Source organism: Aricia agestis, chromosome 13 (genome assembly GCF_905147365.1).
Source record: "Aricia agestis chromosome 13, ilAriAges1.1, whole genome shotgun sequence".
Lineage (NCBI taxonomy): Eukaryota > Metazoa > Arthropoda > Insecta > Lepidoptera > Lycaenidae > Aricia > Aricia agestis.
In genome coordinates, this window is record NC_056418.1 from 6,561,153 (window position 1) to 6,588,639 (window position 27,487).

Sequence of the window (27,487 nt, forward strand, 5' to 3'; positions counted from 1 at the left end):
CAGCCACTCTGACATTGGCAACTTTGAACTCATTGAGGCCGCCATAAATAAAGAAGAAGAAGAACCTATTTCATAACTTTGAAATGATTTTTTTCAAATTTTAATTATAATATGTGATATTTTGCGAAAAATAATGGATAAAACATTTTTAAAAGAGTGGTTGAGTGAGGTTCCCCCTTTTACTACATTTAGAATAAATTCGCTGCAATCATTTGATAGTAAAAATTTAGAAGAATATTTCCATCTCGTAAGAACCCTTAATAGTAATTATTTATTAATTTAATTTACTATTGCAATTTGAAATTATACGAATTTAAATCATCAAAATGTGTTACAGCAAAAACAAGTCCTGAATGTGTCTGAAATTCCTAAGTATTATTTCTTAAAAAATGACTGTTTGGTTGTTGGGAGATGGCCTAATGGTGTCGAATTTGGAAACATTAATAAGGAGGTGATTGTGGATGCAGCATGTGGTGCATCAGTATTGAGAGGCGCCCATGTTTTTGCGCCTGGTGTCTTAGGACTGCCTACCAGTAAGTTCATTTTGGTATTGTATTTTGATTAGATTGGATGTTCCACCTCTCTCAATTCGCTTTTCCTAAAACCTTTTTTTACCAGTGCTTTTGGACTGTTGGATCATAATACAGAAATGTTTAAGAATGAACTTCATTATTCATTTTCTCTTTTTTAGAATCCAAACCATTTTTATGTGAGTTATTTCTTTTAGATTGCAAGCTGGATGAAATTATTAATGTCTACTGTGACATGGAGGGACACTGTAAAAGAGGACTTAAAATACCTTATGAAGGCAATAAACAATATGTGGGTGTAGGCATCCTGAAAAAGTTGAGATGTGATCTCTTTGATAACGGAATTGCACCCAGGTACAAAAAAAACGACAGGATTTTTTTTTTCTACAAAATATATTTTATGTAATTTATTTTTTTATTAACTTTGAATGAATGAATGAATGAAATGAATGAAACTTTCAGTGGCATAGCTGTTCACATATTGCTGCCAGCATCAAGATTGCCAGTTATCAATGAAAAAATTTACCCAACTGGCCAAATATTGTTGCAGAATTTACCTTCAATAGTAACTGGTTGGGTTGTTGACCCAAAACCACATGAACTTATTCTTGATATGTGTGCATCTCCAGGCAACAAAACAACACATTTAGCAGAAATGTCTGGTGATAAAGTGAGTTTTAAAAGCTTAAAATAAAAATACTGAGTAAAGTTTAAATTATGTTAAACAATTTTTTCAGGCAGTCATCATAGCAATAGACAAAACTGAACCAAAAGTAGCCAGAATAGTAAAAAATTGTGAAATCCAAGGTGTGTCCTGTGTCAAGGCATATGCATTTGATTCCACAAAATGTTTTGTGAGAGACTCTTTGAACAAATTGGAACCACCATTCCCTGCGAACAATTTTGATAAAATACTCTTGGATGCACCATGCAGTGGCCTAGGACAGAGACCACAATTAAACAACAAAATGTCTGAAAAAATGTTGCAATCCTATAAATTTGTTCAAAGGAAGCTTATGGCTGCAGTAAGTAATACATGGAAAGGGGTATGAAGATTTTTATATGGAGCCTGGCCGACCTACTGTCCGCTATTGTGTTTTTTCAATATGACACTTTACGTGGATTTGTCCAAGATTATTTTTTGTTTGTATTTGATATTGTTAGCTATCCATTTTTGAAAAAAATATTCGTGAACGCAAAAAAACACAATAGTGGGTAGGTCGGCCAAAATCTTCATACCCCTTTGATTTAACATTGTATGTACTAATAAACAATTTTTAATGGACAATTTCATTTTTATACCTGTCAGTGGTATTTAAGGTCCCAAAAGCCACTTACCTACATCATAAAGGCGGCAAAATTGAAGGTGGCTTATACTGATAAAAAATATAAATCCGGCCCTGGATCTGCTGTTTTTCTCTTATGTGACTTTTAAAATAAAATATGCTGTACAAAGACAAGCATACCTTGTATAGTTATTTGCTTTGTGAATATTTTTTATTAGTAAGCTGGTCAGAGTTTTGGAACACAATCAAAATTATTATATTTGTGAGAGAAAATAAAGACTATTTTTTTTTGTAGGCTGTTGAAATACTAAAAGTTGGTGGTGAATTAACATACAGTACCTGCACAGTCACTAAAGAGGAGAATGAATGGATGGTTGCTTGGGTATTGGAGAAATTCCCTTTCGTGAAGCTTGTACCAGCTGAGCCCTTGAAGGGTGGGCCAGGTTTGTCCAACTGTGGGCTCACTGATGAACAGAGGTGGGTACTTTATAATATAATAAGGGACAAAAGATCTAATGGAGTGTAAAGGTGGTTTTCGGATCTTTGCCGCCAGCGACCGCGACCGATAAAAATTCAAATAAAATGCTACTCTATGACATACACTATACTCTATAGGTATCATTTTCTACTGACATTTGTGTGGCGACCCACGCTGCCGCCGGCGTCGCGTCGGCGTAAAAGCTAGTGGCGTAGTAAAATAAAACCTATAGCCTATGACCATAAAGTTAATATACCTAGTGGAATAGAGCAACAACCTCGAGCTATCAAACGAAAACGAAATTGATTTATGTCTGTGTGTAAAAATTTGTTTACGTATACACTTACACAAGCAGCTTTCTAAGAGATTAAATTGTCAACGTGCCGATAAGTGCCGACTGGACGTCAAACAGATGAAAAAAATTGGTTCTGCTGTCATGTATCATACGTATCTTTTTACCACGGCGTGCTACTGATAGTGACATCTCAATTGCTCAGGCCTTTGTTTCTCTATTCCGCTAGGTATATTAACTTTATGCCTATGACTTCATTAACTGGCATTTTGTTCGAATTTTTGTCGGTCGCGGTCGCTCGCAGCAAAGATCCGAAAGCCACCTTTATGCTAAGTACTCACATACGGTTTTGCTCGATAGTTTTACTCCGAATCGAAGGAAATGACATATTTCACATAATATTTAATTCCATCGAGCGAGCCTTCGAGCTGTGAGTTTCGCGGTCCACACGCTCAATTTGGAGTAAAACTATCGAGCAAAACCGTCAGTACTTAGCATTAGTCTTTGCCAAAATTCACTATTGGTTTAGTATGGCGTCAGATAGGTTTCTATTGTTTGCCCCTAGGGGCGTTGTTTCTGTGATATACTATACAAAATAGAGAAGTAACGAACTTTACACTGGTTCCTCAGAAAATATCCTCGGCCTTAGCTAGTATTAACTAAACTAATTGTCTTTGTTTATTTATGTTTAAAATTTCAGGATAATGGTTCAGAGGTTTGGCCCAATTGAAGATGAACTAAGACCGGTTGAAGATATTTATAGAAACTCCATTGGATTCTTTATAGCTAAGTTTATTAGAACTGATTTTAGGTAAGAACAATAAATATAATTTTTTTATATTTTATCAATGAATATTTTTTTAACTGTTGAATGTTTTTTTCTTATGTGAAAAGCTTTTGCAGTGCAAAACAGTTTGCACAATCTGACTTATATTAGTGTATAAATTAAAAACAAAGTAAATTTTTCTTAAATTAAAAAAAATATTCTAAATAAAGTAAATGTGAACGGCTACATTTAATTTATTTTATCCAATCTAACCCAAATACCGTTCTTGACTTTCAAATATGATACTGCCTTGTCTATTTCTAGAGGATTATCAGTTCTTGAACACAGTGAAAACTTGTAATTCCTCAACAGAACACACATGGCGAGCTTCATAGATAACATCGCAAAGCGATAGCCTGAAATAGAAATCGATATTATGTCACTATTCCTTACCAATAAAATTAAAAAGTAGCTTAAAGCCTAAAACTCTGGAACCTATATAATTACCTATACAATTCCTAGGGCCAGCTCCGAATGTCAAGTAATGGTGACTCGGTCGTTTCATTCTCGTCTCGCGGGTGAATCTCTCTGGTATAAATTTATCAGGCTCTGGATACAAGTTTGGATCCGTATTAACGGCGACCACTGGTATCGCTAGTATTTCGTCAACTTCGATGCGTACGTTGGTTCCAGGCAGGGTGTAAGGCTTCACACACACTCGCTCAATTCTCGGAAATGGTGGATAGAGACGTGATGTTTCTGAAAATTGTATAAAATAGTTATGATTTTTTGTCAAATATGGATTTAGTAACACCTCTATGATGGAAGCAGGCAACGAGAGGGACGTAGCGCACGTGCTCCCGCAGCCACTGCTGGATCTTCGGCTACACGGCCAGGGTGTGTATGATACATACCCAGTAAGACGCCCTCGAGATAGTCGAGTTCGGCGTGGTGGTCGTACGTGACGTCCTCCCCCCCGGTGACATCGCGCACGTGCTCCCGCAGCCGCTGCTGGATCTCCGGCTGCACGGCCAGGGTGTGTATGATACATACCCAGTAAGACGCCCTCGAGATAGTCGAGTTCGGCGAGGTGGTCGTACGTGACATCCTCCCCCCCGGTGACGTCGCGTACGTGCTCCCGCAGCCGCTGCTGGATCTCCAGCTGCACGACCAGGGTGTGTATGATACATACCCAGTAAGACGCCCTCGAGATAGTCGAGTTCGGCGAGGTGGTCGTACGTGACGTCCTCCCCCTTGATGACGTAGCGCACGTGCTCCCGCAGCCACTGCTGGATCTTCGGCTGCACGGCCAGGGTGTGTACGATACATACCCAGTAAGACGCCCTCGAGATAGTCGAGTTCGGCGAGGTGGTCGTACGTGACGTCCTCCCCCCCGGCGACATCGCGCACGTGCTCCCGCAGCCGCTGCTGGATCTCCAGCTGCACGGCCAGGGTGTGTATGATACATACCCAGTAAGACGCCCTCGAGATAGTCGAGTTCGGCGAGGTGGTCGTACGTGACGTCCTCCCCCCCGGTGACGTCGCGTACGTGCTCCCGCAGCCGCTGCTGGATCTCCAGCTGCACGGCCAGGGTGTGTATGATACATACCCAGTAAGACGCCCTCGAGATAGTCGAGTTCGGCGAGGTGGTCGTACGTGACGTCCTCCCCCTGATGACGTAGCGCACGTGCTCCCGCAGCCACTGCTGGATCTTCGGCTGCACGGCCAGGGTGTGTACGATACATACCCAGTAAGACGCCCTCGAGATAGTCGAGTTCGGCGAGGTGGTCGTACGTGACGTCCTCCCCCCCGGTGACGTCGCGCACGTGCTCCCGCAGCCGCTGCTGGATCTCCGGTAGGGTTGTTGAGGAAGTGATTATGAGGAAGAGGAGGAGGAAGAGGAATTTTCACGCGCAAATTTAGAGGATGCGGATGAGGAAGAGGATATTTTTTGAGGAAGCGGAAGAGGAAGAGGATGATAGGAAATTATAAATACTAGCGGACCCAACCCAAAAGTCTTTGTTCTGTCTGTACATAACTAGGTACATACATTACACAAAAATTAATTAAAATACCAAACTATGAATCTAAGCCATTCTCAAAACACACACTATAAAGAATCATCAAAATCGGTCCAGCAATTAAGGAGGAGTTCAGTAACTAGTCTAAGAAATTAGTTTCAAAATCGACGATCAGACCGAATAATTCGTGTAGTTTTTTCGTGTTATTTTATTTATTTTTTATTATTTTCAGGAAGAGCCTCCCCCCCCCCCCCCCCTCCAACACCGCCGGCTCTTGTCCCACCCTCGGAGACTTTTAGTATATTCATCTGGACACCTTTAGGAACAAATGTACCAACTTTCAAAACTACACGAATTATTCGGTCTGAATTCCTTAATTTTCCCAGGTTAAACATACACTACAACGCACAAAAAAAAAAAAAAAAAAGATGAGTGAATTATACAATTCTCTGGCTCTGGCGTGTGCGTTGCCATGATTGGATACGCGATGCGCATGTGCAGTGAAATTCCTCATAAATTCCTCTTAAATTTTGAGGAAGCGATAGCGGAAGAGGATTTTTTTATTTTTTTTTTATGAGGATGCGGTAACGGTTGAGGAACCCAAAATATTGCGGAACTTCCTCATTATGAGGAAGCGGAAGAGGAACCCTCAGCAACCCTAATCTCCGGCTGCACGGCCAGGGTGTGTATGATACATACCCAGTAAGACGCCCTCGAGATAGTCGAGTTCGCCGAGGTGGTCGTACGTGACGTCCTCCCCCCCGGTGACGTCGCGTACGTGCTCCCGCAGCCGCTGCTGGATCTCCGGCTGCACGGCAAGGGTATGGATAGCGAAGGACAGCAGCGTGCTTGACGTCTCGTAGCCCGCTAACAGGAATATTAGCGCTTGAGCATCTATTGTTTCGTCGTCCAAATCTGAAATAGGTATGATATGACGTGCTGTTATCTTATCTCCCCTCTTGTTATACGACGTAAAGACGAGAGGCGTCCGTGAGCAGTCTTTGAGTCGCCTGAGAGTAGAAAGTGCCTGATCGGTATGTTTGTGTGTGTTTATGTGCGTGCACGCTCGGACCGTGCGTGCGTACGTAGGTTGTGTTAGGACTTACCAATGGAACCTTTTTTTTCCTCTTGCTCTTTTTCTGCGGCGTGTATTAAAAGTTGTAGGAAGTCGCTTCGCCTGAAGGAAGAAATAAAAAGACATATTTGGTTTTTATAGAATTAGGTATTATGAGTATGACATATAAAAGGAACAAGAAGTCAAAACGACATTCACTTTTTAATGTCAGTACACTGCACTGTAAAGTACACTTGTTAATGCCGACGCGACGCTGCGAAACGCGAAAAATCTGCAAAACAGGAATAGAGCGAGATGCAATATAACGCGTTGTCGTGTGGCGGGTCACTCGGCCCGGGTGAGACAGTAAATCGGTGCGCCGCTGTTTCGCAGTTCGCCGCGTCGGTGTGCTAACGGCGGGAATCTCATTGAAAAGAGCTCAATTGAGGTTAAGTTGCATTCTTTTTTCTTTTTAATAATTTAATGGCATTTGTGTTCTACGCTCAACTTACTCAATTTTCGACGATCTCCTATCAGCTTTAGCCTGTTTCAATATACCAAGTAAAACTTCAAGTGCGTCTGAGTTGAACACCGATATGTTCAGATGTTGCAACAACGCTGGTGGCAATAGCAGCGCGATCTTCACCAATGCATTACTTATCGAAGACTTTTTATTGAAGTTCTTAGCTGCCTAAAACAATACGAAATTTAAAAAGTTATCTGGCTAAGGGCTCTCAGGATAATTTATATTAATATTTTTCGATACACAATGAAGCATGTTATGAGATATCAATTTTCAAATTCTATAAATTGAGTAGTAGTGATTTATACGTGGGAGAGCCATGCTTCGGCACGAATGGGCCGGCTCGACCGGAGAAATACCACGTTCTCACAGAAAACCGGCGTGAAACAGCCAAGCGCTGTGTTTCGCCGAGTGAGTGAGTTTACCGGAGGCCCAATCCCCTACCCTATTCCCTTTCCTTCCCAACCCTTTTCCCATCCCTACCCTCCCCTATTACCCTATTCCCTCTAAAAGGCCGGCAACGCACCTGCAGCTCTTCTGATGCTGCGAGTGCCCATGGGCGACGGAAGTTGCTTTCCATCAGGTGACCCGTTTGCTCGTTTGCCCCCTTATGTTAATAATGTCAATTACCTTGATGAAATCTGTATTTGTTTCTTCGTTGAAACATGAGTCTATGCCAAAAGCACACGCGCCAATAACATCTAAAGTGTAGTACCCCATGACTTCTTTAATTTCAACTTCTGAACAATCTGCAAAATCAAGTTTTATAAGCCGTGCAACTATCGCTTCGAAAATGAAAGAAGAATGCGCAGTGTAGTTTGCTAGATCTCGTTGGTGAGGTGAGGACTGAGGATCGGGGCCGGATTATTTTTTTATGAGTATAGGCCACTTTAATTTTATGCCGCCTATGTACGAACTCTACCGCCATCCTAGGACGCCATAGAACGCTGCCGCCCATAGGCCATGGCCCATACTGCCTATACATAAATCCCGAGCTGCTTAGGACTGAGGAGTGAGCGGGGCGGCAGCGTACTTACACTTGGATACACTATTGGTAGATCGTCGAACACTCGACATCTATAGAGGAAATTCGTGGCCCCAACCACATCGTTCAATTTATGAGGAGCATGCGTTGGGGACGGTAAAAAATTGGTAGATCTGAGATTAGACACGCTGTTTGTAGATCGCGATCAAACGGTGACACGATATTGGCAGCTTTTGTATCCTATTGGTAGACTTTGTACGCCGCTACCTCCAGAATGGTCAAAGCCAACCCCAGGATTATCCCTCCAGAATGGTAAAAGCCAACCCCAGGATTATCCCTCCAGAATGGTAAAAGCCAACCTCAGGATTATAGGACATCTAAATTCTCTACTTCATTGGCCATCCCCTTTCGGGATCCAGGCCAAATATCAATAAGTTAAGTCCTTACCTATTTTCTCTAAATATCCTAAGAGTTTTCTAGAACTATTTTGCATCAACGGGTACATGTTCTTCAAACGAAACGAGCTAAAAGTGGGCGTTACCAAAGTGCGTACCGATTTCCATTCGTCATTCTGAAAATATTTAAATTACTGAGCATTATTATAGTATATTTCGTAGTACAATGAAAAAACTAAAAAGTTGCACAGTAAATTAGGTTAGGAGTGATGTTTTGTATTTGTGTATTGTGTGTGTGTTAGACAAGGACACCGATATTTTAGAGCTTATCAATTTTATGGGTAGGTGTATTTTCTAGACTCTATAAATAAAGTTGACCAAATGCACCCGAAAGTTACAAAAATACGTCAAAACGAAGTCCCGAGTCTTCTTAGCCTATGTATGCATGACCCAAGTATTCCTTTTATCGCGTAGCATCTACAGATTCATATATTTTTCAAACGTAACTTACCTTCAAATCTAAAATCATCCTATTTAAATATTGTTTCCTTTTATTGCTCGGCATAGCAACTCGATTGACGAAATAATCAAAATCTTTGATCATAACGGCTTTTAGAAGATCTGGGTCCAAGATGTATAATACAAGCTTGCTTCCTTCGAAATATCCTGAAATTGTACTAAATAATTAGAATATTCATACTAATATTATAATTGTGTCTATCTGTTACATCTTGAGGCCCAAGTCGCTAAACCGATTTTGCTGAATTTGTTACAAAGATACTTTGAGTCTAGGCACAGAATATATACGTCGTACGCACAGAAATAAATCAAGATAGAACGGCGAAGCGGTTGCGGAGGTCGCCATATCTGCCTAGGAATCTTCCTCTTATAAGTCTGTGTAAGAATTGACTTTTCTGATAGTACATTAAAAGCCGTCCTTCATAAAATATAATCTCGACTAATAAAATTAGTTGTAACTTACCTGCATAACGTTCACCTTTAAAATGATTGTAAATATCCAGCTGAGTTTCAAAATATGATTTTTTACATGACAGTCTCGGCCACAAGTTTCCGACTAGTATATTCGGCTCGATATATTTTATATCTCTGTTTTTAAAATGATTGATTTTGGTAATATGATTGATGTAGAATATCAAGAAAATAGTTAACAAACCAAACGTTAGCCAATTCTCGATTACAAAGCTAATGAATACTTGTAAAAGGAAATATAAAATAACCATTTTGAGAAATCGTATTTGGATTTTTTTCACAAGTAATTCTAGTCTTATACTTTAGTTTCAAATTATTTTCCTTGTAACACAACCAGTGGTGTAGTTTATCAAACACTTAATTTGTGTTTTATATGTAATTTCTACCAGTAAATGCAAAAAGCAATTACCCACTAATAAATTTTTTTTCCAAACCGGTTTGTCCCGTCAAAAAATGATAAGATAACAATTTAAAGTTGTTCGTTTGTATTCTTTTAATTACTTTAATCCGTCCTTTATACGTAAATATAAATAACATGTACTATAGTCGGGACGCGGAACATAGATTGTATTCCTTTTCTTTTCCATTGATACAAAAGCAAAATAAAGTACATAAAATGAACTATCTACATGCCTTGATCAAATTAAGCCCGGGCGCGCACTAGCGGCAGGCCGCGGCGGCCATCGAGATAGATAGCTTAGTATGAAACCGCCATAGACCACGCGCACCTGGCCGCAACGCGACCAGCGGCCACACCATACATTCGATGGCCGCCGCGACCAGTAGCTCTACCATGAGTTTAAAGCTATAGTATTTCTCGATACTCGATACCGACTACGTAAATTTTTAGTATGGCAAATTTTACAGGGCCTCTAGCGGTTACTCGCGAAACTAAAATCGCCATACTAAATATTGACGTAGTCGGTATCGAGTATCGATAAATAATATAGCTTTAAACTCATGGTAGAGCTACTGGCCGCTGCGGCCTGGCCGCTTGTGCGCGCCCGGGCTAACACTAATAAAGTCACATAGTACTAAATATTTAAAAATGTCTTATGTTTTGGTTTGTATGGAACAATCTACTTTTAACATTTTACAAATTAGAATTTGAACATAACTTTTTAGTATTTATAGTTTTATCCAATAATTCTTCAAGTAACAAATTCTTGCCTTAAATATTGAAATAATTAAACAGTAAACAATAAATGAAAGTCGTTGTTACATAAAATATTTATTTATTATTCACTTATTTATAAAATGTGTATATTATGTAGAACAACTTTATAAAATGAACAAACATTGTAAATTTTAAATAATAATAATAATATATGTACGTACATACTATTGTAAACTTTAGTTTCAAAATAATACTTTAATAGTGAAGCTGTAATATTGTAGTACTAATATTCTATTAATCACAATTCTTTGTACTGCCTGTTACAGAATTTTTAGTCTTTTGCTAATAGAAAAAACACTATTTCCTACTTTATCACATTCCTGATTATAGGATGTAAAACGAATAATCAATATAATTTACGTTCCAAAAAGAAATGGCTTGTATTTAAAATTATAGTTCCTTTCTAGAAATAATATTGATGGAACACTCTATACGAAGAAAAAATATTCCATGACATGATATTTACTATTTTTCTATAAACACAGCCTATAATTATATGATAAAATAAAAAATAAAACTTTAATTCTTAATATATCCTCTATCTTAATATCCCCTTTATCAGTTAGAATACTCAACACTAAGGGCCTGTTTCACCACTTCCTGATAAGTGCCGGGTAGGCTATCTACCATTTACAGGTCAGTTAACTAAAGCTGGCACGATCAGCACATTTACACATTGCGCTTGTGTAGTGTCTGTGAAAAGCGCGCGGCGTGACGTCGTGCTGCATACGTATCATGAAAAGTCTGCCCGTCTCTCTCGCGCGCGGTCTATCTTATGAGCGTGAAAGGGACATTTATTGTGTTTCTTTTACTAGTTTATAAATACAGTGTGATGTTACAAGCCACTCACGTGTAATCGGTGCGCGACGCGTGTGATTATATTATTTACCTATTTGGAGATTAGAATAAAATGTCTTCGGAAAGAATTGGTTCCGGCAAAACTTTAAAGGGACAATCTCGTGAATTAGTGTACATGTGTATAGTGTTTTTATTTATAATTTATCTACAACGCACCCATTTTGCTAAAAAATAACTCTAGTCTACCTACAAAATCATTTATTTTTAAACATACTGTATAGTGAAATTGCATAAGTGTAAGTACTTACTACGAACGTGCCAGCTTTAGTTAACTGACCTATAACTTGACAGAAAGAATATGGAGAACCTGTCAAATAAGTTGTGGATAGTTATCAGAAAGTGGTGAAACAGGCCTTAAGGCTAATTCATATTGCCCTCTTTGTCTGATACATTGGAAAAGCCACACATGACACAACAGATAATGATAGCTACATGAATTAGCGTAAGCATGGTGTAAATGCTTTAATTAATAAATACAAATATATTGCACTTACTTGAGGCAAGAATAAATACCTTTAGCTGAATATGTCGGCAGGTGACATAATTTTACTATATTTTGTACCGTATTTTATATCTTGTCCAATTGAACCCATATACCAGTTTCAGTCTTTAGTACAAAAGATCTTTTGGCGTACTTTAAAGGTACTTCCGTTTTGGAACAGGGGGAGAACTTGTAGTTTCTTAACAAAACGCACATTGCGAGTTTCATTGACACCATCGAGAAACGCATCCCTGGAACAGAAAATTGTAATAGATGAGAGTTTATATATTTTTTGTCGCAATCGGGCAAATAATAATATACTAGACGTTCTGCGCGGCTTCGCCCGCGTAAATTAGACATTTCACTGACAAATTAGTCCACAAAAAATTGCCTATGATACCAAATAACATTAAAATTGCTCCAGTAGTTCATGAGATAAGCCCTTTCAAATATTTTCCCCCGTTTTTTCCACATTTTCCTCTATTTCTTCGCTCCTATTGGTCTTAGCGTGATAACTGATAAAATATAGCCTATAGCCTTCCTCGATAAATGGGCTATCTAACACTGAAAGAATTTTTCAAATCGGACCAGTAGTTCCTGAGATTAGCGCGTTCAAACAAACAAACTCTTCCGCTTTATAATATTACTAGATGTCCCGCGCGGCTTTGCCCGCGTAATTTAAGAATTTTACGGAAACCGTACATTTTCCCACAAAAATAGCTCTTATGTTCCTACTCCCTTCACTTTACCCTATATCTGTGTCAAATATTGCCATAAAAATTGCTCCAGTAGTTCGTAATTTCTAATATTTCCCCCGTTTTTCCCACATTTTACTGAGTTTCTTCGGTCGTATTAGTCTAAACGTGATAATATATAGTCTATAGTCTTACGTGATAAATTAGCTATCTAACACTGAAATAAGTTTTTAAATCGGACCAGTAGTTCCTGAGATTAGCGCGTTCAAGCAAACATACTCTTCAGGTTTATAATATTAAGTATAGATTTTTTTCAATTGGACGTAGTTAAGCAGAAAGGACTCAACCCACAAAATGGGCTAAATTGAGTTAAGTATGCCATCGTACTGCTGAGGGTCGAATCTATCATGTAGTGAAAACCCAATTTTTAAAATATACACGGAAACTACTTTTTTTACCCCCCCGACTCAACCCACACTATGAAAAGAACTCTAAATAAATTAGCTGAACAAACTCAGTCCACTTGAGTTGTTTCTGAGTAATGGTATTTCTAGGAGTATTGCCTTAAAGTTGATTAATCAGAATTGACTCAAACCGTTTGGATCATTTCTAAATATTTATATTGGATTGGAAATGTCACTCTATCAAATAACTAAAACGACTCAAACAGGTTCAATACTTAACAGCCACCCAAATCTCAAAACAATTACTTTCAAATATTTAGAGTCCGGTCATTCTTTTTTGCCAAATGACACTGATTTTAGTAAAATTATATGTGTACTTAAGCATCAGGAGCGAATATATACAGTAGAAGAGTATATTAAACTCATGAAAATCGCTAAAAAGAAAAAACCGCTTGACGTTACGAAAATGACGACTCAAGATTTTTTGAGTACAAAGAAAATAGAAAAAAATAGTGAACCGCAAAATATGTACAAACAAAGATAAAGTGAATTGGCTTAAAACTAAAAATATTTTATTAAAAAAAGAAGAACTATTTTTAATAACAATGATATCAGAAACTAGAGATAGTCAAAAGCTAGATTTGACGAAAAAAAAACAAGGGTGCTATAATGCACTTTGCCAAAGAAGATTTTGAAATTCTTTGGCCCCTTGGTAAACTAATTCCTCAGGCAAAACTTGACGACCTCCAATCAATGTTCAGTTTAATACCTGAAGATAGCCATGCATTCTATAGTAATCTCAAGGGACACACCAATATCAAAGAGGATGTTGATGGTTATGGACCCACCCTAGATTTTGACTTACGGCCGTTCCCAATATTTGATCTATCTCTGGTTTTGCCCTACTACAGATAGGAATAGCTCACAATTGACATAAAATATATGTCTCTAATGTCTAATGTGAGCTATTCCTATCTCTAGTAGGGCAAAACCAGAGATAGATCAAATATTGGGAACGGCCGTTAGACGATCGATGACGCAAATAATTAATTTGCGCGCAATAAATTGAAGACGTGAGTGGAAAAATCGAACAAGTAACATTTCGTAACATACGGATAATACCTCATTTTTTCCCTAATTATTTTAATAAAACTTGTAACTTATCTACTTCATATCCTAGCTAATATATCTGGCTACACATATACTTCATAGTTTTTCTATTTCAAATAATTTTTCCGGCCCTAATGCCTTCATTTAAGCAAAAAAACGGGATGTTTTTTCATGTTACCTTATTCTTCCACTCACGTCTTGAATTCTTGCGTGGTTTTTAATGTTTTTAAATTTTAATAAGGTTTCTTTTGTGTGTGTTTAAAAGTTTAATTATCAACTTTGATAAATACATAACTTTTTATTAATTTAACTTCTTTTATTTTCTTTAATCACTTATTTTTCAGTCGAAGGGTACTTATGAGTCCTTTCTGAGAAATAAATAAAAAATACCTGTCCCTACAAAGTTGAGAATATTAGTAAGGACTCAACCCACATTTCACTTAATATCTTGAAATTTATTGCAAAATATACAAAAGATAATTGACAGACCAATAAAGTGTGAACTATTCTTTAAATTAAGCAATTACTTTTTTTGTTAATGTAACTTTTTGATAAAGAAATTCAAGCTGAAACTTCAAACGCCAATATCTCAAAAGTGACTTTGTGTGGGTTGAGTCCTTTCAGCTTAACTACGTCCAATTATCACTTGACAAACTCGAGTCTCGATCTAAAAGACTACGAAAAGTACCAATAACAGGGTCATTATAGGCTCATAAGTCATAACCATGGAACGATATATGGTATAATATGGTAGTGATGATGATAATGAATGTCATTTGCATAGTAGCATATGCTTTCCGTTCCTAAAACAACGCCGAAACTCCCAAACTTGTATCTATAAAGAATCAGGAGTTCTCTCAGCACCTTCCGAATCACGGTATACCAGGTATACCTCGGTGCAAAATCTTACTTGTTGGTAGCCTATGCTTAGAATACTTCTCACGAAACCGAAGTCACCACATGTTTCCATATAAATTTTGGGGAGTTCCCTCGATTACTTATGCATCCTTCATCAGATCACCACTTTTGTGAATATAATACCAAATTGGAATGATACTCTATACACCAAAAGAAAAATTTTGAAAATTGGTTAACAAACGGCAGTAATCGTTGAATATAAGAAAACGAACATAACACCTCCCCCATTTTGAAAGTCGGTTAAAATTGTAGCCTATGTGTTATTCTGATGTATAAGCTACATTATTGTAAAGTTTCATTAAAATCCGTACAGTAGTTTTTGCGTGAAAGAGTAACAAACATCCATACATCCACACATCCATACATCCAAACAAACTTTCGCCTTTATAATATTAGTAGGAAGTAGGAAGTATAGATAAGTATAGATGAGATCGTAATGACAAAAGATGATATCGTACCTTCGGGACGACAAGGGCAAAAATAATAATAATTTGAAAATTTTTAGCACTAGCCTTTGTCTTACCCGAAGGTGCGATATGCCCAAAATAACCGTCGCCGATTTTCCAAACCTCATACAAGATTACAGATACATACCTATACAGTTTCTAGGTCCCGCGCCGAAACCCAAGAAGTGGTGTCCCGGGCGGTTGTTTTTCTCCTCGCGCATGAATCTCTCGGGCATGAATTTCTCCGGTTCTGGGAACAACTTGGGGTCCATGTGGAACCCTGGCACGGGTATAGCGACTACGTCGTTGACGCCGATCTGTACGGAACTGTCGGGGATCGTGTAGGGCTTCACACACACACGATCGAACCGCGCGAACGGCGGGTAGATCCGACACGTCTCTGAAATTATGAGATAAATAAATTGAAAATTTGTAATACTGAAATATTGTTGAACTATTCCTGTTAAATACGAATAACGAGCGAACAGAGTTGTTCGTGAATTACTAGCGAGCGAATTTTCCGATACAAGCGCGTGTTTACACACAGCGCCGCGGCGGCAGCGTTTTTCGCCACCGCGGCGTGTGTGTAAACACCCTTATTTCTGGGAGGATTATGATCGAGCGAAGCGAGCATATTAAATTATTATTTTTTAGTTTATGTTCATAATCTATCATGTGACGTAGTCGCTACTCGCTTGTGTGGATCTCATACACGCCCAGTAATTCCTCATGCTGCACGGCCAGGGTGTGCATGATACATACCCAGTAAGACGCCCTCGAGATAGTCGAGTTCGGCGAGGTGGTCGTACGTGACGTCCTCCCCCCCGGTGACGTCGCGCACGTGCTCCCGCAGCCGCTGCTGGATCTCCGGCTGCACGGCCAAGGTGTGTATGGCGAACGACAGCAGCGTACTCGACGTCTCGTAGCCCGCCACAAGGAATATCAGCGCTTGGGCGTCGATTGTATCGTCGTCCAATTCTAGAAGGAATTTTATTTAGTACCTATTCAAATTTGCAGGTAGTTGCTCTTAGCCTCTAGTTATATGCGTCTGCGCGCTACTTAAATAAATGATTACACAATTGATTATATGATCTCGTAGTGTAGCGGCCGGGCCGCTCGGTCGTTGCGGGCGCATGCAAATTGAGTCTTTGACGATGTTAATTAACTTGAACAAAAATAATAGATGACAAACAAAAGCAGGATTTAACATCATTATATAAAATATGCTAATTAAAGTGCCCTTGTAAAACAACTTATAGTATTTTATGGTTTAAGCAGCGAAGCAAAACATTTAGGAACTGCTTGCCCTCGATTAATAATAATATTCATTTGTAGAAGTAATATTGCAAAAAAATTAACGCGTCATATATTTTAATAGCTAAAAGGTATCACAAATAGCCTAAACGTGGCGTGGGAGATCTCTTGACCTAGACGCATTTTTTTATGTTTCATGTTTACATTATTATAATACAATTTTTTTTCATTTAGACTTTGGGTTATTGATCTGTAAATCATTAAATTATTTATTGGTCACAAGAAGAATTTTATACTATTTTTAACTGGTGGTCTATACGCCTGTTATAAACCTTGTTCATATAACTAAAACGTCACAAAATCAACAATACGTATCTTGATAATTTCGTCTTTTATTTTATTGGGTACATGATGATATCAGTATATCGTACGGGAACCGTACATTTTACCGCAGCAAAAACTCTCTTAGGACCTTTACCGTCTCTCAAAGTATATTCATTAGTGTAGGTACTTCGTTCTTACAAGTCAAGCCATGTATCCCTTTTATAATTATACAAACCTGTGTGCCCATTGACTTCCTCTTGTTCCTTTGCCGCTGCATCAATTAGCAACTGCAAAAAATCGCTTCGTCTGAAAAGTAAACAAGAAGATCTTGTATGTAACATAACATACTACGGTTTCTCAGTAACAATTTCCGATATTCCTGGAGATCTAGCTGGGTATTATTCCTAAAAACCGCGAATATTTTTGTTATTTCAGTTTTTTCTAGGTTTGAATTTCAAACTATTTCTAGTGAAAGTAATCGTGACATAAATATAGAAAGAAGTGATAAATTTTATTATTCTCGATCATTCCTTTATTTGTTAAATAACAATATTCATTATCAAGGTGGTTTATGAGTCTTTGTAGTTTACTTAGTAAAATCGTGATTGTAAATAAAATTATTATACACAATTCACATATTGTTCAACTTTATATTACTTTGTCTGATATAATTATTATACTCGTATTATACTATACGGGGCAGCCCACACGTACCACAACCATACCACATCGCAACGAGAAAATGCCGTCAAGCAGTGGTTACGTGTGAATGGTGTCGCTTTTTGTAGTTGCGTTGTGGTACCGACAAAATGTCGACGTGGTTGCGTTGTCGCCAGTAATTGCGATGTGGTTACGTACGAAAATCAATGAAACGGAGGGGGGGAAGAACGCGGGCGGTGTGCGCGCACTGTCGTTGCATCGATGCAACGTTGTGGTTGCGATGTGGTCGGTCATTAGTTCGCTTGTAGTTGCGATGTGGTCGGTATCACACAAATGGTCGACAACGACTGCAAAATGTGGTATTTGTGAATAGTCCAGTTCATTTACAATACGAAATATACGCCCGACCACGTGGTGTGGTTGTGGTACGTGTGGGTTGGCCCTACGAGTTGGCGTGCACCAACAAGTTACGACAACTTTTTCTTTGAGTAATGTAGCTCATACAAAATTGAGTTCAATTCTCAGAAATAGACTACCTGTCGTATATTTTAAGTTTTAAGCCATACATTTTGCCGTAATAAAAGTACATCCTTCCCCATACACTACTCTATGTCTGTCAGATAGATCTTACTTGGATTCGGAGGATCGTCTCTCTGCTTTGGCCCTTTGCAGAATCGGCATCAAAACTTTCATAGAGTCGGAATTGAAGAATGATATGTTGAAATATTTGGCCAGCCCCGGAATCAGCATGAATATGAGCAGCAATGACATTCTTTTCATTACTGACATCTTATTGAAGTCTTCAGCTGCCTAAAAGTTTATTATCATTATCTTTATATCATGCAAAACTGTATTTTAAAAAGATAAAACCGACTTCAAAATTGTACGTTGTTGAGAATTAAAACTCCCTATCTCCAAAACTACTTAACCGATTTTGATGAAACTTATTAACGCAGTACTTATTCCATAAGTTGAACAATACCTATTACAACAAAAAAATAATTACTGAAATCGGAATGGTAGTTCCAGAGATAGAGATATTTGGCACATTTGTTCAGACGCTGATATATACTAACATATTATACGAAAATTGGGCAGTTCTTGAAATATTACATACATACCTACGCGTGAACGCGTCGAAAGATAACTTCCTTTTTTTGAAGTTGGTTAAAAAAATGTTTAAGAAGCATTGAGCATTATCTGTAGGTTAAATCAAGAACAGCGCAAAAACTATAAATTGATACACAAAACAGTTTAAATTACACATAAACTATAAAGCTCTAATACCATTCCTCTAAGGGCCGGGACACAAAAACACGGCACGACGTCGCATCGTAGAAACTTCTACGTGAGTTTCTACGATGCGACTTCATGCCGTATATCGTGTATATTCACGTAGAAATTCAAAGATGACGCATCGTGAGTTTCTACGACGCGACGTCGTGCCGTATATCGTGGCACGTCACGATGTCGCGTCGTAGTTTTTTACGATGTTCGTCGTAGATTCCCACGACACGACGTCACATCGTGAAACGTGGTACGTCACGACGTCGTAGCGAGTTTATGTGTACCGGCTTTAAGTTTTGACTTTAATATTTATACAATGAAGTTGCTTCTGCTAACTGCTACCTGTAATGTAAGCCTTTAAACTACTCAATGGATTTTAATGCAGTTTTCAGCAAAATAGAGTATATATAAGTCCCTGGTCCAGTAGTTGACTCGGAGGTCGTGGGTTCGATTCCCGCGTTGGAAACGTGTTAATATTTCCAAGTTTGGTTACGACAATGCAGGCTGATCACCTGATTGTCTGACAAGTAAGATGATCCATGCGTCGCATGGGCATGTCAAAAGTCGGTCCTGCGGCTGATCTCTCGCCAGTCGTGTCGGTCTTCCGTCGGACTGGGTTATGAGAGTAAAGGAATAGAGACTTGTGTACTGGGCACAAAACCGATGTGGGGGGTATTAACACAAACAGTTAAAACTCTAAAGACTAAATTTACAATTCAAAATGTAACTCACCTTAATAAATTCTGAATCAAAATTTTTATGAAAGCATGTATCAATCCCAAAAGCACAGGTTCCAATCGTGTCTAAAGTGTAGTAACCCATAACTTGCTTCACATCGATAACTGACCCATCTGTATATAAATAAATCTTACATAAGAAAAAAAAATGCCTTTGTGGTCCAGTGGTTCAGAGTATGGCTCTAAACACACTCTGTGTTCGTGGGTTCGATTCCCGCGTTGGAAACGTGTTAATAATTCCAAGTTTGGTTAGGACAATGCAGGCTGATCACTTAATTGTCTGACAAGTAAGATGATCCATGTGTGGACATGTAAAAAGTCGGTTCTGCGCCTGATCTCTCGCCAGTTGTGTCGCTCGGCCATCCAACTGGGTTATGACAGTAAAAGGAATAGAGAGTGCTCTTGTGTACTGCGCACACACTTGGGCACTATAAAACTACTCCTTCCTAATGGGCCTGGCCAGCCACCGTCACCAAAACCAGTGTGGAAGTTATTATTATTACAATCTTACATAATATTCGTAGATTTGCTTATAAAACTTAAAAGAATAATAATTAATAGACAATGTTTAATAATAAAGTTATTATGTAGCTGTTTTTGTCTGTCAACTGACTTTTCCACCATTTAAGACAAATACAACAAGGTGCTCTCTAAGTGTCTAAATACACTAGGCCGAATTTCGGCATGATTACGCCTGCAATGTATTTTAAAACACCAAAGTCACACCATGCCGAAATCACGTCACATTATATTGTATAATATGTAGCGCATTGCTGACATAATCATGCCGAACTTCGGCCGCATATTCTCGTCCTAGTGTGTTTATACACTATCTTAATTCATTTTATATACATATATATTTATTTATTTAAATTAAGGACACAAAACAGTACATACATTAAAACCTTGTTAAACAAAATAATAGTAATCTGTACCGATGCATGTACCTTAACAGGCGACACAGCATTCAGGATTATAGCTCTACAAATACAATATAAAATTGATATAGATAATGCTAACTATAAATGTTATTAATTTTATAAAAATGTTAATATTTACTTTTGTCCTCCAAATAGGCCAGGAGCTTCTGAGCACTGTCTTTCATTAAGGGGAACATGTTCTTTAAGCGAAAAGAACTGAATGTTGGTGTTATAACACTGCGCACTGACTTCCATTCTGAATCCTGAAACAAAAGTGTGATTTTTAATCTTTTAATTATAATGCATACTGTAGCACGTCCATTGTGGGTATCGCAGACACAATAGATTTTCAATTATTGTTATGTGGCATTCGGCTGCCCCTTGGGGAGTGATGGGTTAAGATAAAAATAAATGAATATTCTGTTTAATTATTCATTATGGACATTTTGGATCAAATTGATGTACAACTAAATTTAACCAAAACACTAAAATATGTGACTTTCCAAATTAACAAAATTTTGGCTAAGTTGTGTCTTATTACCTTCAAATTTAGAATGTTTCTTTCGAGATATCTTGGGGCTCTTGACCTGAGTGTATTTCTATTGACAAAATGATCAAAATCTCTTATTGTTATAGCCTTGATTAGATCAGGGTCCAAAATGTACATAACTGGCCGACGACCTTCAAAAATACCTAAAACAAAGAACGATTAGGTATTTAAGTATGAGAAACTCCTAAGTAATACTATTACTAAGGAGTTTCTAATAATAATTTTAAAGAGCAGTTACTATAGTTAACTTACCTCCATATCGCTCCCCTTTGAAATGGTCGTATATTTTCAATTGAAACTCATTAAAAGATTCCTTAGCTATAAGCCTAGGCCAAAGATTACCAAAAAATATTACCGGTTTTAAATATTTAACGCCCCTTTCTTTAAAGTAAGTAAATGTGCTGGTGAAATAAAAGTACGCGAAAAACGTGACGGTTAATGTCGTCAACAGTTTCCAGTCATCAAGTAAAAAACGTATAATTTGTTTAGTCCCGTTATATGTATCCATTTTGACCGAATTATGAACAAAAATTAATGCGACATAAATTTTTAGCTTAGTTTTATTGTATCAAGAATTAAAACCAGTAAAATACGAATACTTATCAATTATTTCGAACTACTTAAGAATTACACAATGAAATTAGATATAATAATTTAATATTTTCTGTAATAAATAAGTGCAAACAAGCAAACAATGAGAAGATTTTGAAATTTGCAAATATGAGAAAACAACAAGGAATAATTTTTGACATTGACAAACATGATTATTTTGACATTTGTTTTTTTATGTCCGCAAATCAATAAAGTAGGTATTGAAATAAACGAAGTGTCTAGTCGTCCGTTAATCGGATGAGGCTATTTTTTCATTTAGTTTTTTCCTCACAGATTTCTTACTTCAAAACTGAGTTTTGAAAGGCGACAGCTGCCTGAAAGAAGCAGTCATTGACTCATTGCTCTTAAAATCCTGTGTACAATAATAAGTGTCTAGTCGTCCGTTAATCGGATGAGGCTATTTTTTCATTTAGTTTTTTCCTCACAGATTTCTTACTTCAAAACTGAGTTCTGAAAGGCAACAGCTGCCTGAAAGAAGCAGTCATTGACTCATTGCTCTTAAAATCCTGTGTACATACATCTGTGGTACATAAAAAAAATAGTTTGTCAAACAAATGACAACTATCAATAATGTCATTTAACATTTTATAACCTACAAATATATACTAGTAATCTGTGTTTTATAACCCAAAGTAAAAAACTAAAAACCTTGATAAAAACTAAAAACTAACTAAAAACTCTGATTATCTTCACGTATTTTTGAACGCATATCCCTTAATCTGTGTTTGAATGTACAAATTACAAACAGTTGTGCAAATTGCAAAATAATATTAAAGCCTAAAATATAAACATTATCAGTTGTTCAGTTAGGCCAAAGTTAGGCATTGTCGCAGAAACAATTATTGTGCAATTTTATAATATTTAAAACAGTTGTGTATTAAATAAAGAAAAAATGGGTAAAACATCAAAAGATAAAAGAGATATTTATTATAGACTTGCCAAAGAAGAGGGTTGGAGAGCGCGAAGTGCATTTAAACTGTTACAAATTAATGAAGAGTATAATATTTTTGATGGAGTAATTAGAGCTGTAGATCTGTGTGCAGCTCCGGGAAGTTGGAGCCAAGTCCTAACGAAAAAGTTAAGACAAAACACAACCAACCCCGATGATGTCAAAATAGTTGCAGTCGATTTACAGGCCATGGCCTCTTTACCTGGTGTCAAACAAATCCAAGGCGATATCACCAAATTTTCAACAGCTAATGAAATCATACAAGAGTTCGAAGGAATGAAAGCCGACTTAGTTGTGTGTGACGGAGCTCCGGATGTAACAGGATTACACGATATAGATGAATATGTACAATCACAGCTGCTTCTTGCAGCACTGAACATAACAACACATGTGCTCAAAAATGGTGGTGTATTTGTTGCAAAAATTTTCAGAGGTAAAGATGTAACACTTTTGTATTCTCAATTGAAACTGTTCTTTGAATATGTCACAGTTTCCAAACCGAGAAGTTCGAGAAATTCCAGTATCGAAGCTTTTGTAATTTGTCAAAACTATAATCCTCCCCCAGATTATGTCCCCAATATGGTGAATCCTCTTTTAGACCACAAGTATTGTGATTTCAATGAGTTTACGGGTCAAAATAGGTTTATTGTGCCTTTTAATGTTTGCGGTGATCTAAGTGCATATGATTCTGACACCTCATACCCTCTTTTACTTGAGGGTCAAACGTCTTATGAATACAAGGAACCTGTTCAAAGTCCCATTGATCCCCCTTACCAACAGGTACTGGAACAAACTAAGAATATGCAATTATACAATTAATAAAGAATTTACTTCAATTGATTAATTTTATTTATGCAGTCCCTACCTTCTTAGCTTTATAAAGAGTGGAATAATATACATAAAACAACAAGGTTCTTGTAAACACAAGAAAACTTGCTCAGGTAGGTTACCTAGCTATGAAGGATCAATATAGTAATAATTTCTACAGTAAATGTGTTGCATTTTTAAATCATGCTTTGTTATTTTTTTAAATACTTTAACCTATCAAGCCCCAAGCGGTGGCCGGCACACGATGGACACATTTAATCAAGAACCACACTATAATTTTTCCCTCTTTAGTAATAAAAATATTTGCTAATGCTAATTGCATGTTTTCTGTCAAGCAACTTTTTCATAGAAGAAAATATTTTCATTAATAGTTGATTGAACTAAACAGACATAGTAGAAATTTTTAACTAACTTACAAGAAAGCAGATTCTATGTTGATCTTCATCTCAACAACAGGAATGAAATGATTATTTATGATTAATTAGATTTCTATTTGTATTTTTCTATAACATATTTACATAACAAAATAGTTTCCGGTTAGTCCAAACCAGAAAAGAACTTGGAAAGGAAATCATGGGGTTTGGGTTCCTCCGTCGGCTTGAAGTATGTCATCACATGGCCTTTCTGTTTCCAAATATTTATAGATTCCTTCAACTCCATTTGTCCCTGCAAATAAAGAGAACTTCATACTTAAACTTACAAAAGATTCTGAAAAAACTAACTGCACATGCAAATGACAACAAAATATTATTTATATTTTGGGTGTAGTATACATATCTTTGTAATATTGAAATATTATTTTCGATTACATTTAGATTTATGGGAAGAGGTCTACCACAAGAATATTACAGGAATTGGGAAAAATATGATTTTTTTTTGGTACCGGTGCCATGTTTTAAGAAAAATGTTAACAATGAATGATCAATATTATTTTGAATACAGAACTCAGCACTTTTATTGTTAAGATTTACCTTTATGACTAACAAATCAATAACTCTCACGTCGGTAACATCTTTGTTTTTCAAGAACAGCTCCTTCAATTTCGCTCGGCACTGGTCCTCTGATTTTGGGATATCGTAATCCTTAACTAAAACATAACAAAAACCCATTACATTTACTATTTTATTAACATAGAAAAATAATAAGAGTTGTGATTAGAATTTAATATAAAATTGATGACATAATAGTTCCAAACCTATAAGCGGGATCTGGCGATACCAGGCTTTGTAAAGATTGAGAACTCGAGCTCTAGCCTCGGCTTTGTTTAGGGATAGAACTGGCCGCACATTCTTGGTGCCAACTTTTAAGGCTTGCGAAGCCATTTCAAAATTCTAGTACCGTATTTTACGGAAGAAATAAAACTTCGTGTTTAGAATTTCGTATTTTTATTTCATTCACTATGACATTAATTGACAATTGAGTATTGACATTAGTGATTTGACAGCTGGCATTTTGTGTTCTTAATATGGCGCTCGGCTTTTTAACCATCTAAAAAAGTAGTGTAGTCAGTAAAGTCAACGAGTCAAGTCAGCCCCCCTATCATTAACTTTGTCAAAACCTGAGCTAATCCGTGCAGGTATGTAAACAGTTGTAAAGTGAATGGTTCTTTTTCCGTATCATGTGCACTTTTAGTTCTGAATGGTTTTAACCTGTAATATTTGTCTCTGAACTGGATTAAGAAATGTCAAACACGAACGTCAAATTTGACTAACGGAATTGTTTTTTTTTTAGGAAATTGAAATGGCTTAGCCATAACGACTAACGGAAAAATTGTAAATCAAGATGAAAATATAGTTTAAAAAAAGATTAATATTTTTTATTATAAAATATACTATTTTCTAATATAAAACGTGGTCAATGTAGGAATAGTTACTTTTGCACCGATTTATTGTATTTAAAGGTAATTATTATAAATGTGTAAATGGTTTTATTTATATTTTTTGGTATTTTATAAGCCCTTTATGAAAACACTGAGAAAATAACACTCCTTCATGTTTATATTATCACAAGCATGGCGATCTAGAGGAGAAAGAATTCTCTGACATTGGCAACTAACTGAGTCGGCAATTAAAAAAGAGAAGAAGAAGGAGACAAAAAAAAAAAGATAATTGGATATTGTTATTAAGTTTATAGAGATTATGTTTTAAGCAAGAAATTGATAAGTTTATTATATCCTATACCTACTTGATACCTACGCTAAATAATCTACCATGAAAAAGTCTTAGAAATGCATCAAACTTGTGGATTACAATTACATGCATTACAACAGAGTTGATGTCATGAGTTGAACATAGTTTGTTGAACTTGAACTCATTCTTGAACACCTACGTTTTTTTGAGCTTTCAAATAGGTATTATTGTAACATAAACAGGCAATTTATAAGTTTAATAATCCCCTTTTTGTGCCTTGTAAGGCATTTTACATTATTAGTACTGTGTACGCTGAACCAAATATTTTTCAGGATAAAGGATGATTGCTAACACTGAGATACTATAAGTACTACATTTTATAATAAAGAATTGCAAGTGTAATGATGACGAAGTCCTAGGAAGATAATATATATTCACTCAAAAGCTTTAATTAAAAGAAATTTAATAAATACTCGTTTTTAAATGTTTTTTCATTTATTTTCTCACTTAAATATTAGATACATATTCATACACAGCTTTCATCAATAGGTACTACATTTGTCTTACACCTTATTATCAACCTAGTATCAGATAGGCAAGTGTTAAATCTCTTTTATATTATACTTATAAAAATATTTATACAGCGGAAATCTTAAACAAGGTCTTGTCACTTAAAATCAAAGAAGATGAATCAAATATCCCTTGTGTAAATATTAATTTATTATTATTAAAGGAGTTCAAATACCAACTTTTGATGAAAGATAAAAACAATATTATAATTTCAGACTTTTATTTGGCAAACCAATAACAATTAGAAACTGCATTGCAAGTTGCAACTATGGGAAATTGCCTGGGATATCTCAGACAGAGAGCGGTCAAGGGTTTTGTGTTCTGTGTGTTGTATTATGTTGTAGAATGCCTCCCGTGTGAGTATCTCTATATACTCACACAGGAGGAGTTCTGAATGTGTCAGAATTGCTCCTCAGTCACACACTGACTGCTCCAACGCAAGTGCTTCAACGCGTGACCACTCTGTCTGATAGGTCCCTAAAACGACCACATCTTTTTAAAATGTATAATACATGAGGACTTACTAAAGTCCTTATTACATTAAAATTTAAAATGTATTTTAAATTTTAATGTAATAATATAAAACTAATATTATTATTATTGAGGTACAAAAGAATTTTTGGTAATAATAATATAAGTTCCAATGAAAATATTATGTTTTATGAACAATAAGTATGTTTGTTTTGCAATTTTTGTTATGTCTTTTTGGAAAAAGTACTATAAGTAATGTAGGATTATATTTTTGAGTTTTAGTGACTATTCCCATTATATATTATATCATATTGTAGTCAAGAGAAGTTATAAATGAAAAAGTGCATATGAGAATTTAGCTAATTTGGATTTTATATTATCAATGATTTAACTTTTCTAGTAGTTTAGGTGTATGTGTGTGTGTCAATATTTATTCGTGAATATACATGAATCTAAAGTTTCAAAGGTTGTGTTCTCAAAATTCTTGTTATTGAGAAAGTAATACCTTTGAATTTACCTCTTTGGTGCAGCGTTTATCATGCATGGTTTACAAGGAAATAGTTTGTGAAATAACACAAAGACCTACTGCAATCAAAAGATTGTACGAAATGCTCCTAAGATAGGTTCCTAAGAAGTAAGTACATAGTAAGTCCTCATGTATTTTAAGTTTTAATTTAATATAAAACTAATACTTATTATTATTATTGAGGTAAGTACAAAAGTATTTTTGGTAATACATAATAATATATGTTCCTATGATAATATTATGTTTTATGAACAATAAGTT

General features: G+C 36.5%; 5 protein-coding genes across 5 annotated transcripts; 2 read left to right on the top strand and 3 right to left on the bottom strand.

The window, feature by feature from the left end:
• Positions 1-105: 105 nt before the first annotated feature.
• Positions 106-3,431, top strand: LOC121732950 (tRNA (cytosine(72)-C(5))-methyltransferase NSUN6). The gene is made up of 7 exons (XM_042122987.1): positions 106-247; positions 338-533; positions 728-884; positions 993-1,200; positions 1,268-1,555; positions 2,112-2,293; positions 3,287-3,431. Exons 1-7 carry the CDS (start codon positions 134-136, stop codon positions 3,399-3,401), a joined length of 1,260 nt encoding a protein of 419 aa, XP_041978921.1. The 5' UTR covers positions 106-133; the 3' UTR covers positions 3,402-3,431.
• A 159-nt stretch (positions 3,432-3,590) lies between these two features.
• On the bottom strand, positions 3,591-9,571 carry LOC121733315 (cytochrome P450 9e2-like). The gene is made up of 9 exons (XM_042123532.1): positions 9,313-9,571; positions 8,842-8,996; positions 8,383-8,506; positions 7,581-7,699; positions 6,940-7,118; positions 6,480-6,550; positions 6,073-6,288; positions 3,860-4,111; positions 3,591-3,768 (listed from the first exon to the last, which is right to left on the bottom strand). Exons 1-9 carry the CDS (start codon positions 9,569-9,571, stop codon positions 3,602-3,604), a joined length of 1,542 nt encoding a protein of 513 aa, XP_041979466.1. The 3' UTR covers positions 3,591-3,601.
• Positions 9,572-11,849: 2,278 nt separating this feature from the next.
• On the bottom strand, positions 11,850-21,814 carry LOC121732949 (cytochrome P450 9e2-like). Its single transcript, XM_042122986.1, has 9 exons — positions 21,394-21,814; positions 21,133-21,284; positions 20,731-20,854; positions 19,667-19,785; positions 18,279-18,457; positions 17,223-17,293; positions 16,172-16,387; positions 15,558-15,809; positions 11,850-12,087 (listed from the first exon to the last, which is right to left on the bottom strand). Exons 1-9 carry the CDS (start codon positions 21,647-21,649, stop codon positions 11,924-11,926), a joined length of 1,533 nt encoding a protein of 510 aa, XP_041978920.1. The 5' UTR covers positions 21,650-21,814; the 3' UTR covers positions 11,850-11,923.
• Positions 21,815-22,386: 572 nt separating this feature from the next.
• LOC121732954 (putative tRNA (cytidine(32)/guanosine(34)-2'-O)-methyltransferase) lies at positions 22,387-23,538 on the top strand. Its single transcript, XM_042122992.1, has one exon. The coding sequence runs from the start codon at positions 22,646-22,648 to the stop codon at positions 23,519-23,521; it is 876 nt and encodes a 291-aa protein (XP_041978926.1). The 5' UTR covers positions 22,387-22,645; the 3' UTR covers positions 23,522-23,538.
• A 454-nt stretch (positions 23,539-23,992) lies between these two features.
• Positions 23,993-24,925, bottom strand: LOC121732961 (NADH dehydrogenase [ubiquinone] 1 alpha subcomplex subunit 6). Its single transcript, XM_042123003.1, has 3 exons — positions 24,726-24,925; positions 24,502-24,617; positions 23,993-24,196 (listed from the first exon to the last, which is right to left on the bottom strand). Exons 1-3 carry the CDS (start codon positions 24,850-24,852, stop codon positions 24,068-24,070), a joined length of 372 nt encoding a protein of 123 aa, XP_041978937.1. The 5' UTR covers positions 24,853-24,925; the 3' UTR covers positions 23,993-24,067.
• Positions 24,926-27,487: the final 2,562 nt, after the last annotated feature.

Coding starts and splice junctions, on each gene's coding strand:
- LOC121732950 (XM_042122987.1), top strand. CDS start 134: ATGGATAAAACATTTTTAAAAGAGTGGTTGAGTGAGGTTCCCCCTTTT. Junction 885..992: donor GATAACGGAATTGCACCCAG/GTACAAAAAAAA, acceptor TGAAACTTTCAG/TGGCATAGCTGTTCACATAT. Junction 1,201..1,267: donor CAGAAATGTCTGGTGATAAA/GTGAGTTTTAAA, acceptor CAATTTTTTCAG/GCAGTCATCATAGCAATAGA.
- LOC121733315 (XM_042123532.1), bottom strand. CDS start 9,571: ATGGTTATTTTATATTTCCTTTTACAAGTATTCATTAGCTTTGTAATC. Junction 6,551..6,939: donor AGGAGATCGTCGAAAATTGA/GTAAGTTGAGCG, acceptor TTCTTCCTTCAG/GCGAAGCGACTTCCTACAAC. Junction 6,289..6,479: donor GGAAAAAAAAGGTTCCATTG/GTAAGTCCTAAC, acceptor TACCTATTTCAG/ATTTGGACGACGAAACAATA.
- LOC121732949 (XM_042122986.1), bottom strand. CDS start 21,649: ATGGATACATATAACGGGACTAAACAAATTATACGTTTTTTACTTGAT. Junction 21,285..21,393: donor CAAAGGGGAGCGATATGGAG/GTAAGTTAACTA, acceptor TCTTTGTTTTAG/GTATTTTTGAAGGTCGTCGG. Junction 17,294..18,278: donor AGACGATCCTCCGAATCCAA/GTAAGATCTATC, acceptor TTTACTTTTCAG/ACGAAGCGATTTTTTGCAGT.
- LOC121732954 (XM_042122992.1), top strand. CDS start 22,646: ATGGGTAAAACATCAAAAGATAAAAGAGATATTTATTATAGACTTGCC.
- LOC121732961 (XM_042123003.1), bottom strand. CDS start 24,852: ATGGCTTCGCAAGCCTTAAAAGTTGGCACCAAGAATGTGCGGCCAGTT. Junction 24,618..24,725: donor TCGCCAGATCCCGCTTATAG/GTTTGGAACTAT, acceptor GTTATGTTTTAG/TTAAGGATTACGATATCCCA. Junction 24,197..24,501: donor TTGATTTGTTAGTCATAAAG/GTAAATCTTAAC, acceptor CTTTATTTGCAG/GGACAAATGGAGTTGAAGGA.